Source organism: Acanthochromis polyacanthus, chromosome 2 (assembly GCF_021347895.1).
Source record: "Acanthochromis polyacanthus isolate Apoly-LR-REF ecotype Palm Island chromosome 2, KAUST_Apoly_ChrSc, whole genome shotgun sequence".
Classification (NCBI taxonomy): Eukaryota; Metazoa; Chordata; class Actinopteri; family Pomacentridae; genus Acanthochromis; species Acanthochromis polyacanthus.
Genome location: NC_067114.1, coordinates 5,368,488 through 5,384,886, shown reverse-complemented (window position 1 = coordinate 5,384,886; position 16,399 = coordinate 5,368,488). Strand labels below are relative to the sequence as shown.

Here is a 16,399-nt window from a genome sequence, read left to right as displayed (position 1 = left end):
TATTTGCTTTACTATGTACTTATAAATAGGTGAAATGATTTACAATAAAAATTATTACATATATTAATTAGAGTTACTCATTTTTCTTGACCTGCATGTGTCTGCTTGTGAAGGTGATTATTTCACACTTTTCCTGAGTACATTTTTAGGTACTCAGATATTTTAATTTATTTATTCAGTTTGTTCATTCTGCTTTATATTTCTTCTCAACAACACTTCAAAGAGAAATACTGTGCATTTTACAGCCTTAGTAGTGGATCATTTTTCAGGTTAACACAGATACAAACAATAGTTTAAAAAACATGATCAGTGTATAACTATCACATATTATGGCACAAGAATGTACAGAAGTATATATTTGAAAAAAAATATGTTCTGTTTAATATTGCTGCTGTTTGCTTTTTGAAGGCAAATATATTTTTATTTTTATTTTTTGCTTAAGGCTGTCATTGTCATTCATAATTGGAGGCTTCCTCCAGTGAAGGTCAGGAACTTGTGGTACATCAATGACAGAACCAAAAACATATATTCAGACTTCTGTGTTTTCATAAGCCTCCAACCTTTACATTAATCTAACAGCAGCTGAACCTGTTGGCTTCATGTCTGTCACTTCACTATAAAAGTTGCAATCTTCTGCACCATTACTGTTAGATCACAGAGCGCAAAAGACAGTTTGACTGCAAAAGTCACCTTTCATATAATTTTAGGCCACAAACTGAAAAAAACCCACAAAAAATAAAACTTAGCTGCCATGGAAAAGAGACTACCAGCTCAGCTTAATGATACTCACCAATAAATAGTGTAATCCGTCTTTGTTTGTTTGTTTGTTTGTTTGCTTTGTTGTTGCTTTTTAAGACAACTATAACAAAAGCTGAAGTTCAGTTTGTTGCTGTTTGTAGAAGTCATTGATGCTGCAGGATCCATTTGAGTGTCTCCAAAGCTAGAAAGTTGCTTGCATGCGGAACAACAGCGCTGGTAATTCCATTAATTACTTATAGTTATAAATTATTCCTGACATAGAGATGGGAGCAGACTGGTTTGGGATCCAAAGGCAAGTCACACTGTGAACTTTTCTTCACCTCAGACAGGTGAGCTGACAGATACAGACTTTATCAGTTAAGTCCTGAGCTCCATCACAGCTAATTTTACTGCTGGTAAAGTTAAATTATCATCGCACATGAACTAAATCTCCAGTGATTAGGTAAATTATGAATAAACTAGATCATTAGTTATTTAGACCTTTTCTTTGGCTTGCTGTTAGTTCAGCCTTTTGCTTCTTGTTGCACAATTACGTATAATTTGCATCATTATACTACTTCAGAGTCAGTTTCCAGTTCAAACGTGTGGCTGAATGAGTGGTTTTACTGTGTTTGAGGAGAGTTGTAGGTGAGCTGGTGTGCTGGAGCTGCAGCCAGTGGGTGGAAAGAGAAGCAGGGATTTCACAGATTTGCACATTTTAAAGGAAGCAACAGTGTGGAGTTACATCAAAGCCATTTTAAGGCCAGAAGGCATTACTTTCATTTAACAAACTTCTAAATATGTAAATGTCATACACAGAGATGAGGGATTCTTACATTTTAAGCATTGCAGCCCAAACATGCATTTGCACGTAACAATGCTTGGATCTGCTGGAGACGTTCTTGTGGTTTTCTGTGGATTTTTGTCCACCGCTCTGATTCTGATCCTGTTTGATAGTAAGATAATGGATAAACCTTGTACAAACTTTCAGCGGATAAGCTTGAAAAAACACGCTCTTATTACTCATAATGATGTATGAGTTCTACTTTCACAGAACAAAGGGAAAAAATCCACAGATTTACCAAAATAGCTTTCAACCAGAAGCGATTCTTACGGGATGTAAATGAAATAAAACGAGTCACTTACGTTGAAAAACATCCTTTTAATAGGTCCGTGCCACACACTAGTGAAAAATAAAGCTCCTACAAAAGAATGATACTTTTATTCCACAATATCTTAAATAAAGTAACTTCAAGTACTTTTGACTTGGGTACAAAAAAATCTAGCTGCCTCCATCAGGCCACAACACACAGCAAGGTTCAACACAGTGGTTACAAATGGCCTTAGGTCCTCTGTATTGTGGCAGATTACGAGGAAATGCATTATGGAAGCATAACTGATTGCTTGTTGTTCCTTTGTTTTGTTTTTTTCTCTTCTGCTATCGTGAGGAATGATTTCTGTGTCACTGTCCAACTCTGGAGGCCTTGTTGGATTGAAATCATATAAAAAAATAATTGTCATAAGAATGAAAACTAAAAACAATAACATCCCCTACATGCCCCTGTTGGAAGGGTAGGCACTACCAAGATTAAGGATACCACAGTGTTTGCAGAGGATATGTATATACTGTACAAACAATATTTATGATAATGTTTTCATCACGTTCACTAAAATAGAATGCTACAATCATTCTAAGGCATAAACAATATCTTAATATTCTTAAACAATTTTTACACATCGTTCCAAACAAGACATAATATTGACATTAATAAACAGTATATACACATGAATCACCATTGTCTAACTGTTCCTCTGCCGTTCCTGTAAATAAATGCAGTTTTACAGTTTGAACAAATGAATACAGTCCTCTGATGCCCCAAAGCACTGAACAGTGTAAACAGTTTTTTTTTCTTGGCTTTGTTTGATATTTGGGAGAAAAATTATAACACAAAGACACATTCCTTTTATTTTTTTTTTAAATTCAAAGCAGTTCGGATGATTCCTCCTTTTCATAGAAAATGAAGTGGACCTTGATTCATAAATAATTATTACAAAATTAAATACATTCACTATAATACGATTAAATAACAAAAGACTATTTACAAGTAGTGGAAAGTATTCTAGCGCAGACACATCAGTGACATTTTGAGGATTCATTCAGTGCAGTGTTCTGAGACAGGGAATGGTATTGCACTAGGACACCCCATTTCTCTGGGACTCTTTGGGGCTTTTATCCCTGTTGTAATAAATCCAGCGCACCTCATGTAACAACTTTTTTTAAAATTATTTTTCTTTTTTTCCAAGGTGACATCTCTCTAAAGCACACCACGGGTTCCTTACTGAGGAGCTGACTTCTTCTTCTTCCGTCCCGCAAAAGCCACATTCTCCATCAGGAAATAAAAACTCAAAGTAAAACCTGGTTCTCCGATATGAAAAGTTGAATGGGTTTATGGGGAGCGTCTGAACACACTTTCAGTTAGTTTGTTTCAGAAGCTCCGTCCAGCGCTTCTCAAAGAACTTCCTCATGTTATGACCAGCTCGACCAATGTCTGAATTGTCTTCATTGAATTTTTCACAGTTATCAAAGACCAAGTTGACATCAATGATGAAAGTCTCCAGGTTTTGATACCTGAAACAAAAGGAAAACATTTAGGTGAGACGGTGCAGCTTTCATACAGATAATACATCTCATTCTGAACCCAAACACACCAGCTGGCTTGAAAGGCATGTTGTCTTTAAGAAATGGTGAAAACTACAGCATTTATCAAAGCTAGAATCTGTAAAAACAGGAAGAATTGTGGCATTTTCAACCTTCTAGCACAGGGGTGTCAAACATGCGGCCCATGGGCCAAAAATGGCCCTCCAGAGGGTCCAATCCGGAGCGTGGGATGATTTTGTAAAGAATGAAAATTACAGAGAAGACATTAACTAAACATATACATTTTAAATTATTTCTGGACAAGTTGTTTTGATCATAAGTAAAAATATTAGATTGCTCATTGTTCTTTTGCCACTTTGTGTCTCGTTTTTGTAAAATTTGGTCTGTTTTTGTTGCTTTTTGTCTGATGTTTTTGTCGTTTTGTGTCTTTTTTGTCACTATTGTATTTTTTGTCCTGTTTTTTTTCATTTTGTTTCGCTTCATTCATTGTTTTGTTTATCATTTTGTGTTTTCTTTGTCTTGCTTGTGTCGTTTGTGTGATTTTTTTTATTGTTTTTGTCTCTTTTCTGTTTTGTTTTGTGTCATTTGTCTCAGTTTTTGTCGTTTTGTTCTTGTTGTTGGCATTTTGTGGCACATTTGTGTAATATTTTGTCTTCTTTTTTGTTTTTTTTTTTGTCCTTTGTTGTCAGACTGTTCTTGTTTTGATTATGACTAAATGTTCTGGGCCTTTGTAGACACTCTATGATCTGCAAGTTGTGATGTGTAAATGATAAACTGAGGCATGATATTGCTGAAATTGAATTTATTTTTCTGAAGAAACTTCAGGTTTTTCATGACTTTGTGTTCATCAAATGTGAACATTTGAAGAACACACTTTTTTTTTGCACAAAAACAAAAGAAAAATTTGGAGTTTTATGGGTTAATATGCTTTAATTTAACTGGTCTGGCCCACTTAAGATCATGTGGCCCCTGAACTAAAATGAGTTTGACACCTCTGTTCTAGCGGTTTTTGAACTACTTATCTGTGACAAGCTGTTCTGTTGGGAAGCTTAAAGTTAAGACAATTCTTTAAAAATCATTTTTTTCTGCATGTCTTCTTTGAACATTTGTAAAAAATAAACCATTTCCAGACGCCAAATTCTGCAAAAATCAAAAAATTCTGAAGTTCACAGCACAACCAGGAAGCCACTTGCGACCAACAGTAACGTGACAAAAATTCAGAGACGACTCAGCTGAACTGCAGACTGCGTTTACACATGACAAATTCAAATGTAAGCAGCAAAAGATCTACAGTATATTTGATGTTTCACCATTTTTTTCCCAGTATTATTAACATTTTTGAGCACAAATGTTTTATGTTTCTATGATTTATCACATTACAACTTTGTTATTCTGCACAAAAGATATTTTAGAGGTTTCTCTACTTCTAGCCACGGTTTTCCTGTTTCCACCAACATGCAGGACTTTATACTGCAGTGAAAAATGAGCCTGCACCGAGCGAAAAAAAACAGCAAAAGAACAAGAACAAAAACCACCCAGAAACTGCTTGGGGTTCAGAGGGTTGACTAAAACTTGTTTCCTGAAAAACACTACCCTGACTTGAAATTCTGTACGGAGGCCCTTAAGGCTTTTAGCTGGAAAAGAACAAACAGAAGCGATGGGAACTCACTGGCTGCTCACAAGCTTCTCACGTATGGTGGAGAAGTCCATCGGTTTCTTGATGACCTTCCTGTAGCCAGGGACCGATTTGAGGTTGACAGGTGTGAGAAAAGGCCATGCATCCTGATGCCGCTCCAGCTCAGCAAGGAGTACCCTGCCGTACACACAAACACACACAGAAACACGCACGGTTACACACAGACCAAGAAATTCAGCCGTGAAAGGAAAGTCCTTGGATGTAATACAGAGCTGTCTTTTAGCAGGAAGTTCACATTTCTTCTTCCTTTTAAGTGGCTACAATCAATGCTTTTAGACTGACAATGGAACAAATATATGGAAGGGAAGAGGCCACAGAGAATTAGAACCCCATTATACCGTTCCTCTCAGATCTACAGAGGCGACGTAGATTCTTTCAGCTCATTGTTTTTTGTGCCACAACTTGACTATTCTCGTTTACATTTTGGGCTGCAGCAGGGCCCTGTTTTCAACAACAAAACACATCTAAAACTCCACTTTACAGCAAGATAACAGCCAAAAAACTAAACTAGAACTAGCTGGTGAATTCGAAAGAGCATTTCCCGCATAAGCTGATTAGATTATAAATTAAAAACACAGCTACAAGGAAGCAAGATAACCTTGCTCCATGTCCACTGGTTGTGTAAATAAAACCAACATACAAAGGCAAAAGGTGATGATCATTTCAATATTAACAGTTTGTTTTTGCTGCCTCCAAGTGGCCAAAATTAGTTAATGGCTGCCTGCACTAATTGTGCCATTTATTGTAAGGTTCTTAGTGTTTTAAAGATCTAATACCAGCCAATATTTGCCAAATAAAGCAGGCATATACCTGACTTGTTGCTGAAAAATACCAGTAATCCACGATATATGACTTTGGCAAAATGAGATTAATTACAGAATTACAAATAGTTTTAAGGTTTAACCTCAGTAGAAGGTGAAAACACATCAGGTCAAGGCAGCTTCTTGGTAAATCCTGATAGCAGACAGCAGCTACAGTGCAACTATTTAAAAGAAGGTGATGCATAAGAGAAGAATTCAAGAGGAAGACAAGTACGAGCAAGCCAGAGGCACATACCTGCACAATCCCAGGTCCCTGTTGTTGTCTCGAGCCGTCTTGGCTCGCTTCACGCACACAGGGCTCTCCTGATTGGCCGCTGTCAGAGCAGGTGAACTCTCCTCTGTTTTCCTCTTCCTGCTGGCGTCTTTTGCTCCTTTCTTGGGCGTGCTGCTGGCGCTGGCCGAGTCGTCCTCCGACACTTCGCCGTTGCCTGCCTGCTTCCCGTTCTTCTTCGCCTCTCCGCCTTTCTTACTGCCTCCTCCGCTGGATGCTACAGGTTTGGCCAGAGGCTTTTTGCTTTTGGGGGAAGGACCACTTGCCTGCAAAAGTAAAATGTCCTGAGGTTAGATGCAATTTAAATTGACAGCATCTATTCACAGATTTATCATATTAATTTGAAAATATCACATCAATTTATTATAGTTTACACTACCAATAAAATTGAGTTCTTTTGCTGACCACATCTAAATAAAGACATACTGTAAAGCTTGCAATAAAATTATTTGTTCTCCAGCTTCCCAGAATATGAATATGAGTTATGAGGTTTATTGTAACTTAATGGGATAAATTCCAAATCCATGCTGCAGACAATAAAACTTCAGAGGAAGTGAAATAAAACTTTAGAGGAAATGTAAAATCCATGGAACTGATGAGAATTCTATGAGAAAGATGCAAAATATATACTGTACATTGTGTTGTTTTCTATTATTTCTACTGTCTGCTCTCAAAAAACACTGACAAGAGGATGGAAATTGTTAAGTGTTCAGTTCAATTCAATTTCAATTAAATTTTATTTATGTAGCACCGATTACAATTCATATTGTCTCAAGACGCTTTACAAAACCCATATGCCTGAACCCCCAGAGCAAGCCCTAAGGCATCAGTGGTAAGAAAAACTCCCTTTTAACCGGAAGAAACTTTGTCCAGATTTGGAATGAAGAGGAGGCTGTAAATGCTCACAGGGTTTATGAATCAGTCTAATTCCTGGGTAGGTTTTCTGTGGGTCAGACGAGGCCAATGAAATCACAATGTGAGGGATAACCTTCTTAAACAGGATTCATTTTTGACTGTTTGGTCAATATTTGTGCAATACTTCTGTCACTGAAATAGAAAATACTCTTTAAAGATGCGTTTTATATTGATTTTTTGTACAAAGCTACCTTTTTCATGTTGAATACAATCTTTTAATTTTTCCCCGTATGGCTGTCGAGTGAATATTGGTACAAACACACTCCACTGGCAGCTTCAAAGCAAAAATATCTTCATTGGCTTTAAAAGAACAACACTACTTCAGTTGTGAGTATGCAATACATGCGGGGTAGGACTGATTTGACTCTATTTAGTGATCCACTGAGGGCAGATGACAGTGAATAATAAAAGGCTCTGATACCTTGGATATGCAGGCCGGGCAGTACCAGTCTCCTTCTGGGATGCTTGTGATCTTGGGTTTGTGACAGTAAGTGTGGCAGCCTTTGTCACAGCCATCACACAGCAGGAGGAGGTCCTCGTTATCGCCCTTCTTGCACATCTGACAGTACTACAAAACAAGTGCATCCATTAAAAACAAGCGCGCATCTCCTGAACAGAGCTATATTTAATTAGCGGAGTCAAAATGTGCTGGCGGTTTATTTATTTCCTCACCACTTTCATGATGGACCTCTCCCAGGCGATAGACTTCTGCAGCTGCTGGATACACATGGCCAACTGGGCCGCGCTCCGCACTTCACTCAGGGCCTTCCTCCACACCTTCATACCGTGGGCCACCTCCTCCTCGCTGCTAGGGGAAGATAAGAGAAGGCGATGAGAATCAAAAACGCACGCATGCCGGTTGAATATGTGGGCTTATTTACACACAAAGTCGTAAACTGTATCAGTGGAACCAGTCGCCAACAAGACAGCAGGCCATAAAGAGCTCCAGCTGTGCAGAGACAGGCATGAGGATTTAGGAGGGGGGTGTAGGGTGCTGGGGAGAGGTACACACCGATTTTGTCATGTTAAGGGGGCACTCATGCAGAAAGAGTAAGTGTATACTGTATAGTGGGAGCTATAAGTATGCCCATAACCGAGGAGGTTACTGATGCACAACACCATGCACATGACTGTAGAAAAAAAAGCAAAAAAATGCGAGTAAATTATGCCTGAACAGGAAATGAAACTGAGTGGAGCCCCTCCCACTGAAAAAAAGCACAAGACCAAAAAAAAAAAAAAGAGGAAAAAAAATGCAACAAGCCACCACAATAGTCTGCTGTGAAAGCAGCAAAGACCCCCGTTGTTTGAGTAATATGGGAAACATAAAGCACACACAGAGAGAGAAAAAGGGTCTTAGTGGGAGAGTTGGGAGCTTTGGTTGGAGAAATGACCTACCCTTCCCTGTCAGCACTAGTGGATGGGGCGGGGGCAGGGACAGTGACCGTACCCACATTATCCAGCCTGATCTGAATGGTGGTACCTAAGGGGCTCCTCAGGTACCTTCTCTCGATGTTGCGCTCCAGATCGGCCAGACGTGTCACTGCAATGTCCAGCGGGTTGTCCGGGTGACGCATCACCCCGCCCTTCTCCCCCCGCTCCTCTGGATGCTCCTTGGAATCCTTGTCTCCCGCGTTGGCTGATGCCGGCGTTGATTTGGTGAGGGGCTTGTGTTCGTAATACACCAGGTCCTCCCGCTCAGACTGGGGGTCCGGAAACGTCCAGCCCTGGGAGAGGAAATTAGCTCGTCAGTCTCATGGACTCTGATTACTCACAAGTTGAAATCATTGTAATTTTTTAACTAAGAAAATGCACACGTGTGTATTTAAGATCATGTGTTAGTATTTCACCTTGACCTGTAGGCTGGCTGCAGTGACCTTCCTCTCCAGTTCCTCCACCTGCTGCAGCACGGCAATGTCCATTTCCATCGCCTGCTCCTCGACACACCAGCCCCGCACCGACTCCACGCTGACCTGGCTCTCCTCCAGCTCACGGAGCTCGATCATGGCCACTAGATGAATTACATAACAGATAACGGTCAGCCATGTATTCCCACGGAAAACACTCTCATTGATGCGGGTAAACAAGTGAGCAATGTAGCCAAACATGCACAGATACTCATGTAGCTGAAACAAAAACAAACCAATGCCAGCAGCCTATGGAGGGATTATCAAGTAAATGCCTTTAAGTTTAAAATTACAGTGACTGTGGGCTCAGAAGATAAGGAAAAAGACTTACCATCCTTGTGTTTGGTGCAGACCTGGGGGATGATCTCGATGTATTTCTGCATCTGCCTCTGGAGGCCCTTCTCTCGGATTCCTCGGCTGTGCAGAGCATTGACTAGAGCCCTCAGCTCCTCGATGTCAGACACCCGCCACCAGCCTGTCAGCATCTCTGAGACAATAAGCACAAACAGTCATGTGAGCTAGAAGTCACTGAACATACATCAAACTAAAAAGGTGCTTCATTCAGTCAAAGCACGCTACACTCAAATGAAATTGCGTGCACCAGAGCAGAACATTGACTGAGCCAATTATCTTGGATTATTCAGTCAGGTGAAATATTTTCAGGCAGATGAATACTAAATTAAAAAACGAGGGTTCAGCATGTCCTCGGCTTTAATTTCTCTCAATGTTTTCGTCGCTCACCCTCTGGGATGGCCCGAGGTGTGGGGTGGTCGAGGGATTTCGGCATCTCCAAGGCAGGGGAGGGCATAGAGGAGGTTTTCTCGATGCGAGGTAAAGGCGATTCGCTCTTACTGGAGACGCTCGCTGCCGTGTTGCCCTCCAGAGAGTGGCCCGGCATGGGGCTGGGGCTGCTGCACAGAGGCAGGCTGGGACTTATCATACCACTGGGCCAGCTTCCGAAAGAGACTCCTAGCAATGAACCACCTGACTTCACCTGGGGAAAAAAACAAAAGGTTGAGGGAGGTAGAGGCAGAGAAGAGCAAATGGTGGAGCTCATGTGATCACGGTGAATGCAACAGTTATGTGTATTTGAGCCTCACCTGCAGGGCGGACAGCGGGTAGTTAAGGAGGCCGGCGGGGTGGTGCGGGCTGACAGAGGCTGAGGCAGCAGAGGGGGTGAGAGGGAGGGCAGGGGACGGAGGCGGGGACCTGGGTCTGCCCGGGGTGGAGGACGCCTGGGGAGACGCACGGGGCGCCCCTGGAGGAGTCGTGGTGAGGGAGGAGAGGTCGCAGGGGCTGCGAGGGAGCAGACTGAACCAGTGTCCGCTCCTCTCCGTCAGGACTCTGAGCAGCTGGTCGTTGGCCTGGAATGACAGGTGTGGGGACGGAGCAGGGGACGAGGTTGGAGGAGTGTTCCCTGGGCTTTCACGTGGAGCTGGCAGGCACGGGACAGATAAAGAGGTGGAAGCCGGGGGAGGGATGTTTGTAGTGTCATTAGTGGTCGCCATGGAGGGAGCTGTTGCTGCTGCTGCCGGCTCAGGGGCGTTGTGAGTGGGAGAGGATGATGCTACTGTGGTCGTGGCAACAGGAGTGCCCGTGGGACTGCCGTTTTGTCTCACATGCAGACTCTCCCTCACCTCCGTCTTCACAGATTCTTTGCCGACGTCCTTGCTGATGTCTCGGAGCTTGCACAGTTTGGATGCAGAGCCCGGTTGCTGGTAGAAGAGTGTTGGGGAGCCCTTCTTCCTCTCGTGCTCCTTCTCCTCCTCATTCTGCTGCTCCAAGCCTTGCATCCGAATGTTCTGCCCATCGAGGCTGTTGGGCTTCTCCTTCAGCAGGTCGATCTCCTGAGGTTCCTCCTTGACCTTGACCTCCTCCGCTGCCCTCCTCCTCCTCTGTCGCTCTTCTTCCAGTTCCTCCGGAGCTGCAAGAAAACCAGAGAGCGAACCGTTAATGCAATTGGAAATTGAATTACTGCGATAAAACAACTGAGCGCTGCTTATTCTATGGCATTATTCTACAGTTGCTTTTGGAAGATAATTAGAGTTGTGTCAAGATTATTATAGTTTACAGATGCAATCTTAAATTAGTCTTAGAGAATTATGATAACGTAAAACATCATCAGCATATTTCATGCCGCCAAAAACAGCTGAATGTGCAGCTAAACAGATGTATTTACAACGTTTCTTCCTTGCCCTTCCTGTAGAATCCAATCTGTTACTATGACTTTTAATTTCCAGATAGTTTTGGAGTCTGCCTAAAGTAATATGTGCAATCAGACGAGCAAATGAAAGCATCTTTAAGATGAGAACTCATCAGGCTTAGTGTAACTACCTTCTCCGCTCTCCATGGCTTCGATGAAAACCCCTCCACAGTGGGGCAGCACCCAGTATCGACGGCGGTACCGGTCCTGTCCATACATCATGGAGCGTAGAGAGTGGGAGATCTCAAACAGCTTTCTTCTGGTCTGATGATGTTGCTGTCAAAGGTGTAGAACATACTCTGTGATTTCTACACATATATTTTGATATCCAGACCTTCAGACAACAAAAAGCCTCTCATGCTGCCCGGTATCCTTTTGTAATCACCGTGATATATTAAACATTACATGCTATGCTAATGAGGTAATTTATTAAGCTAATTAACACCTTCATTAGCAAATATCCCTTTGTCAGCAAACATGTGTACATAATGCACAAAACACATGGCTGCTTTTTATATTTACCGTATATTAAAGCATTGCTATGACAATGAAGACGTATTTTCATCATAAATACAGATTTTTAAATTTCTACCGTGGGAGGTGTTATCCCTTATATATTAAATTGTATTTCAAAAAATAAACACACATGCTTGCGGCAACATACAGTTAAGCCCCGCATAACCATGTAATAATACTCCACGTTTCTGTGGTTTATCTTTTCACAGTTGCTTCCCCAAGAGACTTTTTTTAATCTCACTGTGTGTAGCGCGTTTAATCACACATTATCAGCGTCAACCAAGCATGCATTAATTTTCTGATGCCTTATACATTTATGTTAATGGGTATTAACTCTGTCACAGCACTTGTACATTTTAAAGAAGAGCATACCTTGGCTAATTTCTCTATTTGCTTCTCCAGCTCTTCAATGCTGGTGGCCTGGTCAACATCATCCTGATTGGACACAACAAATACGGTAAATATCCGTGGGCAAATGTGCAAAGACCGATAGTGTGTCTATTGATGGGTCTTTGTACCTCATCATACATCTCCACTTTTTTAACCTTTTTCATTTCTTCCTCCTCCTCATCCTCCTCCTCCTCTGCCTGGTCATCGCTGTCGTCATCGTCGTCGTCATCATCGTCGCTGTCTCCGCCCAGTTTCCTCTTTCGTTTGGCGGCAGAGGACGGTGTGCCCACAGACTGGTTTTCTTCCACACCCATACTGGCCTCCCTCTTCCCAGTTCGTTTGGCATAAATGGTCCTCAACCTGCACAAAGACACGCAGTTTCAGCACAATAGTGTAGAGAGAATTAAATTTTTATAGTTACAGAAACTTACTTTTTCAGTTTTCCCTCCATAATGATCTTGTCCTTCCTCATGTTTGCCATCTGATCCAGGCTCTTGTCAATCTCACTGCGAGAAAAAACACAATCCTGTTAGTTACATTCGTCCCAGGGTGCATCTGTGCTTTTGGTGTTCTAAAAAATAATAACAAATACACTGAATAAAAGTTCAAAGGGGCCAGCTACTATTTACAGGCAAAGAAAAAAGCGAAAGATATAAACTGATATCCTGGAGCATAAATTAATACTTAAAATTTCCACAGAATCAAAAGGACTGCAAATTACTGCTCCCTACTGCAGCTTTATTAATCGCTTTCCACTACATCAATAAAACATGCCATCATTACTGATGAAAAACTTGAGTGTTAAGCAATTTAAAAGCACACATGCTACATTAATACATATTTTCAGTGTATGGTTGGTGAAAGGCAGTATTGGATTTCTAATTTTGTATTTTAATTATGTCACTCCAGGGGTAAGGAACGTATTGTAGACCACATTATAAATATCCAACAACATTTCGCTGATGCAAAGTGCATTAAGGAACAGTTGGACAGGCTCTTCTTTCAGATTCTGCTGCTTCTCCTACCTGATAACAGCTTTGCTGCAGGCCAGCTCATTGGCCAAGAACCCAAGAATTGAGGCCTTCTGGGAAGGTGTGTGAGCCTGGAAGGCCTTGGTCTTCAGACTGAGGGCCAGAGGGGCGAGTTCTGTATTGGCACAATGAGCTCCCATGTACATCTGTAGCACCTCAGAGACATTATCCCTGTTGATGCCGACGTTGGTCAGGTGGTCCCCCAGCATAGTTTTAGTCTGGTACAGAAGAAGATGGAAACAAAGAAGCTGATGAACACCTCCTTTGCAAATTTTGGTGGATTTGACTTCAAAGCTTGTTATTTGTCATTTTAACATTATTACTGAGAATAAATCCACTCCCTCTGAATTTCAGTGACTTTGTGCATTAACTTTTTAACCCAAATGCTACATTTTTGTAGGTGCTTTTCACTGGTGACAAACTACATATGATATTTTAAATACTTTAAAACGTTTAGCTAATTGTCATATGCATGCCTAAAAGTCACTCCATATTAGAAGTACCAGACAGAACCAGATAACTCATACTACCGGTTCAAACTTCTAAACAAGTGCATGACCTAATAACCTCTGCAGCAGCTCACCTTTTGTCCAGGTGGTAACCCCGGATCACAGACTGCCAGAGAAAGCAGTTTGACCAGCAGGTCTTGAACTTGGCCCATGCTGTCCCCCACATTGAGCAAGCCCTCCTGCAGCATTCCCAGAGTGGGCACATCTGCATTTAAATCAAGCCCTAAGACCTTCCCGAAGCCTCGCAAGAACTGCATCAGCATCAGGCAGTCTGACACGGCACGTCCTGGAAGGATGAGTCCAGGGATTCTGGAGAACTCAGGGAGAGCCTGGACAGAGGAGAGTTTTATTGTGTTATTGTAAGAGAACCTGAAATAAAACACCATCGGGACTATAGAAGAAAACAGGATTTAAATAATATATGTCCCACATCTGTTGATTGTTATCAAAATGGTGCTTTTCAATTTATAGTCACAACAGCTGATAGTCTAGATTCTGCAATACTCTCATTTGACCACTTGGGGGCGCACACTTCCACAAATAAAAATGTTCACTTTCATGTGGTCTTATTGTAGTGACCCTCAAGAAAACATTCAACTTACCATAATAATAATGATGATAATAATAATAATAATGATAATAATAATAATAATAAATTATTGTCTAAAATACCTTATGATCAGACAGACACATATCTTCATTTGGCTTCTTCAGTTCCCTCGCTATCTCCAGCTCCAGCCTCCGTTGCTCCAGTTTACGCTCTTTGTTCAAGCGCTTCTCATCCCTTTTCTCCTGCCGCAAGCGTTCACGCTCCTAGAGAGTCCAAAATTCAAGGGAGCATTAGGGAAGCAAAGTGTGTGCGTGCATTTGTATGTGTGCATGTGTGAAAACAGACAAGAAGGTTTACTTGACTTTGCTGAGCAGTGTTAGAATTCAGCCTAATGCTGCTGTGCATTCAAAGAAAAAGTGCTTGAGGGCCAGAATCTTTTGACTTGGTAAGTGTGCAGGAAAAAAAATGAATGAAGGGAAAGAGCGCACAAAAAGGAGAGAAAGCGGGAATCCATCGAGGGAATAATGACTTAGGCTCTTTTTATGGAGTGGACCGTGCATGTGTGTGTGTGTGTCTGCATTTATCTGTGTGCATATGGACTACCTCTGCTTTCTTGCGAGCCTCAACAGCCTTCATCAGCATTACATGTTGCCTCCTCCTTTCCCTCTCCTAGAGTGGCGAAAAAAACACAGAGGCACCTTAACAAGCACACGCTATACATACGGAGCTCAAGGTCGACTAAGTTTATTATGCATTAATGTGAAACTGTGATGCAGTAAATTCAATAGAGGCACCATACTTGAACAAACACAAAACGATGCTTCACATGTATACACTTTCACATGTATGGTGGAAGCATAAGTGAAGAGTACAGTAGTACAATGACAACCAAAAAGCGACACATAGATGCGATACAAAGTAGATGTGATGACAGGCTCAAAAAAGAGAAGCAGCTGGAATCGGTGACGGCGCCTCTAAACTAAAGCTGACACAACAAAAGCAACAAAACGCTAGCTGCCAGGAGTCGTCTGACATGCCACATTGGCGTTGCAATCAAAATAATAAATTCTATTACATGAGTCAATGCTAATGTTTATTTGACACATCATTCCCAATAATATTTGGTGAGGGGATGACAAAAAGGAATGGATAGTAAAGAGCAGCTACAAACTGAGCAGTTACACTTCAGTGGTTTTGGCAGCTTAAGTATTAGCACAGTATGTGACTGCTGAGGATGAGACATCTATGTTGTTCTTTGGTGCATGATACACAGTCTACTGCAAAAGGGCACAGGAATCACTGGTGACTGACTATCATTTTATTTGATCTCTTTAGGTTTCCCGCTCCACCGTATCAGACTGTCATACCCTCTGTGATCCACCAGAAAGACACAATTGCCACTATTACGGCTTGGCAAGGACATTTCCAGCACATAGAAACTAAAACAGGCTGTTTGTGCGGATTGTTTTGTCATTGTGATAAACAAAACAGGCTAGATGTCAAGCACTTTGCTACAATATTTCTTTGTCCTTTTTAATTATCATTAATATTTAATCTATCTACAATTGGAAAACTTAAAAAGGAGAAGTTCAAAAAGGACATGAGGCCTGTGGCATTTATCTTATTTCAATTCATCGACAACAACGGATATATTAAAGGTTTTTTATGATAATAGGCTACAATAAATCAAATGCAACACAACTGCATGTGACAACCTTCAATACCGGGATTATTTCACGCATCTCAGTTTTTTCCCCCCTTTATTGCGCTCTGAGTGAAGATACAAGGGGTTGATGCTGTAATCAGCTCAGTCCACTGTGAAACAGATAGGCAGACCTTTAGATTCAGCTGCGACTGTGTATGAGTGAAAAGGGCTACAAGCAGGAGAGCCAGGCCAAAATAAAATGCTACACAGAACCATATTTGTCCCCATGGTGGAACTGATTATATTCTTGTTCTACAGTCTAACAGGTCTATTTTCAAGCAAAAGCTGTGCTGCACCCTCACCAAACTGGGAGAGGTGGAGGGGGATGAGGGAAATCTGCCTGGAAGTGTCTCCACCATAAAGACAAAATGACTCTTAGTAGCTGTTTTCATTCTTTTGTGCAGAGTACAGGAACAGTGAATGACAGAGAGGCTGGGATGGGGCAGGTTAAAGTCCAGCACTCTGTGGACTGCAGAACAGATGCACGGACG

The 16,399-nt window shown here is 41.5% G+C and overlaps 1 protein-coding gene across 1 annotated transcript in view; it reads right to left on the bottom strand.

Annotated features, from left to right (window-relative positions):
* Positions 1-1,880: 1,880 nt before the first annotated feature.
* Positions 1,881-16,399, bottom strand: part of baz2ba (bromodomain adjacent to zinc finger domain, 2Ba) — a 68,100-nt gene continuing 53,581 nt past the window's right edge. The window contains 18 exon segments of the mRNA XM_051937464.1: positions 1,881-3,367; positions 5,067-5,210; positions 6,150-6,451; positions 7,522-7,668; positions 7,773-7,908; positions 8,496-8,824; positions 8,948-9,108; positions 9,336-9,491; positions 9,746-9,998; positions 10,105-10,928; positions 11,339-11,483; positions 12,096-12,158; positions 12,242-12,473; positions 12,545-12,619; positions 13,139-13,362; positions 13,728-13,982; positions 14,326-14,466; positions 14,807-14,872. Coding sequence (XP_051793424.1) covers positions 3,211-3,367; positions 5,067-5,210; positions 6,150-6,451; positions 7,522-7,668; positions 7,773-7,908; positions 8,496-8,824; positions 8,948-9,108; positions 9,336-9,491; positions 9,746-9,998; positions 10,105-10,928; positions 11,339-11,483; positions 12,096-12,158; positions 12,242-12,473; positions 12,545-12,619; positions 13,139-13,362; positions 13,728-13,982; positions 14,326-14,466; positions 14,807-14,872 — 3,810 coding nt within the window. The 3' untranslated portion in view covers positions 1,881-3,210.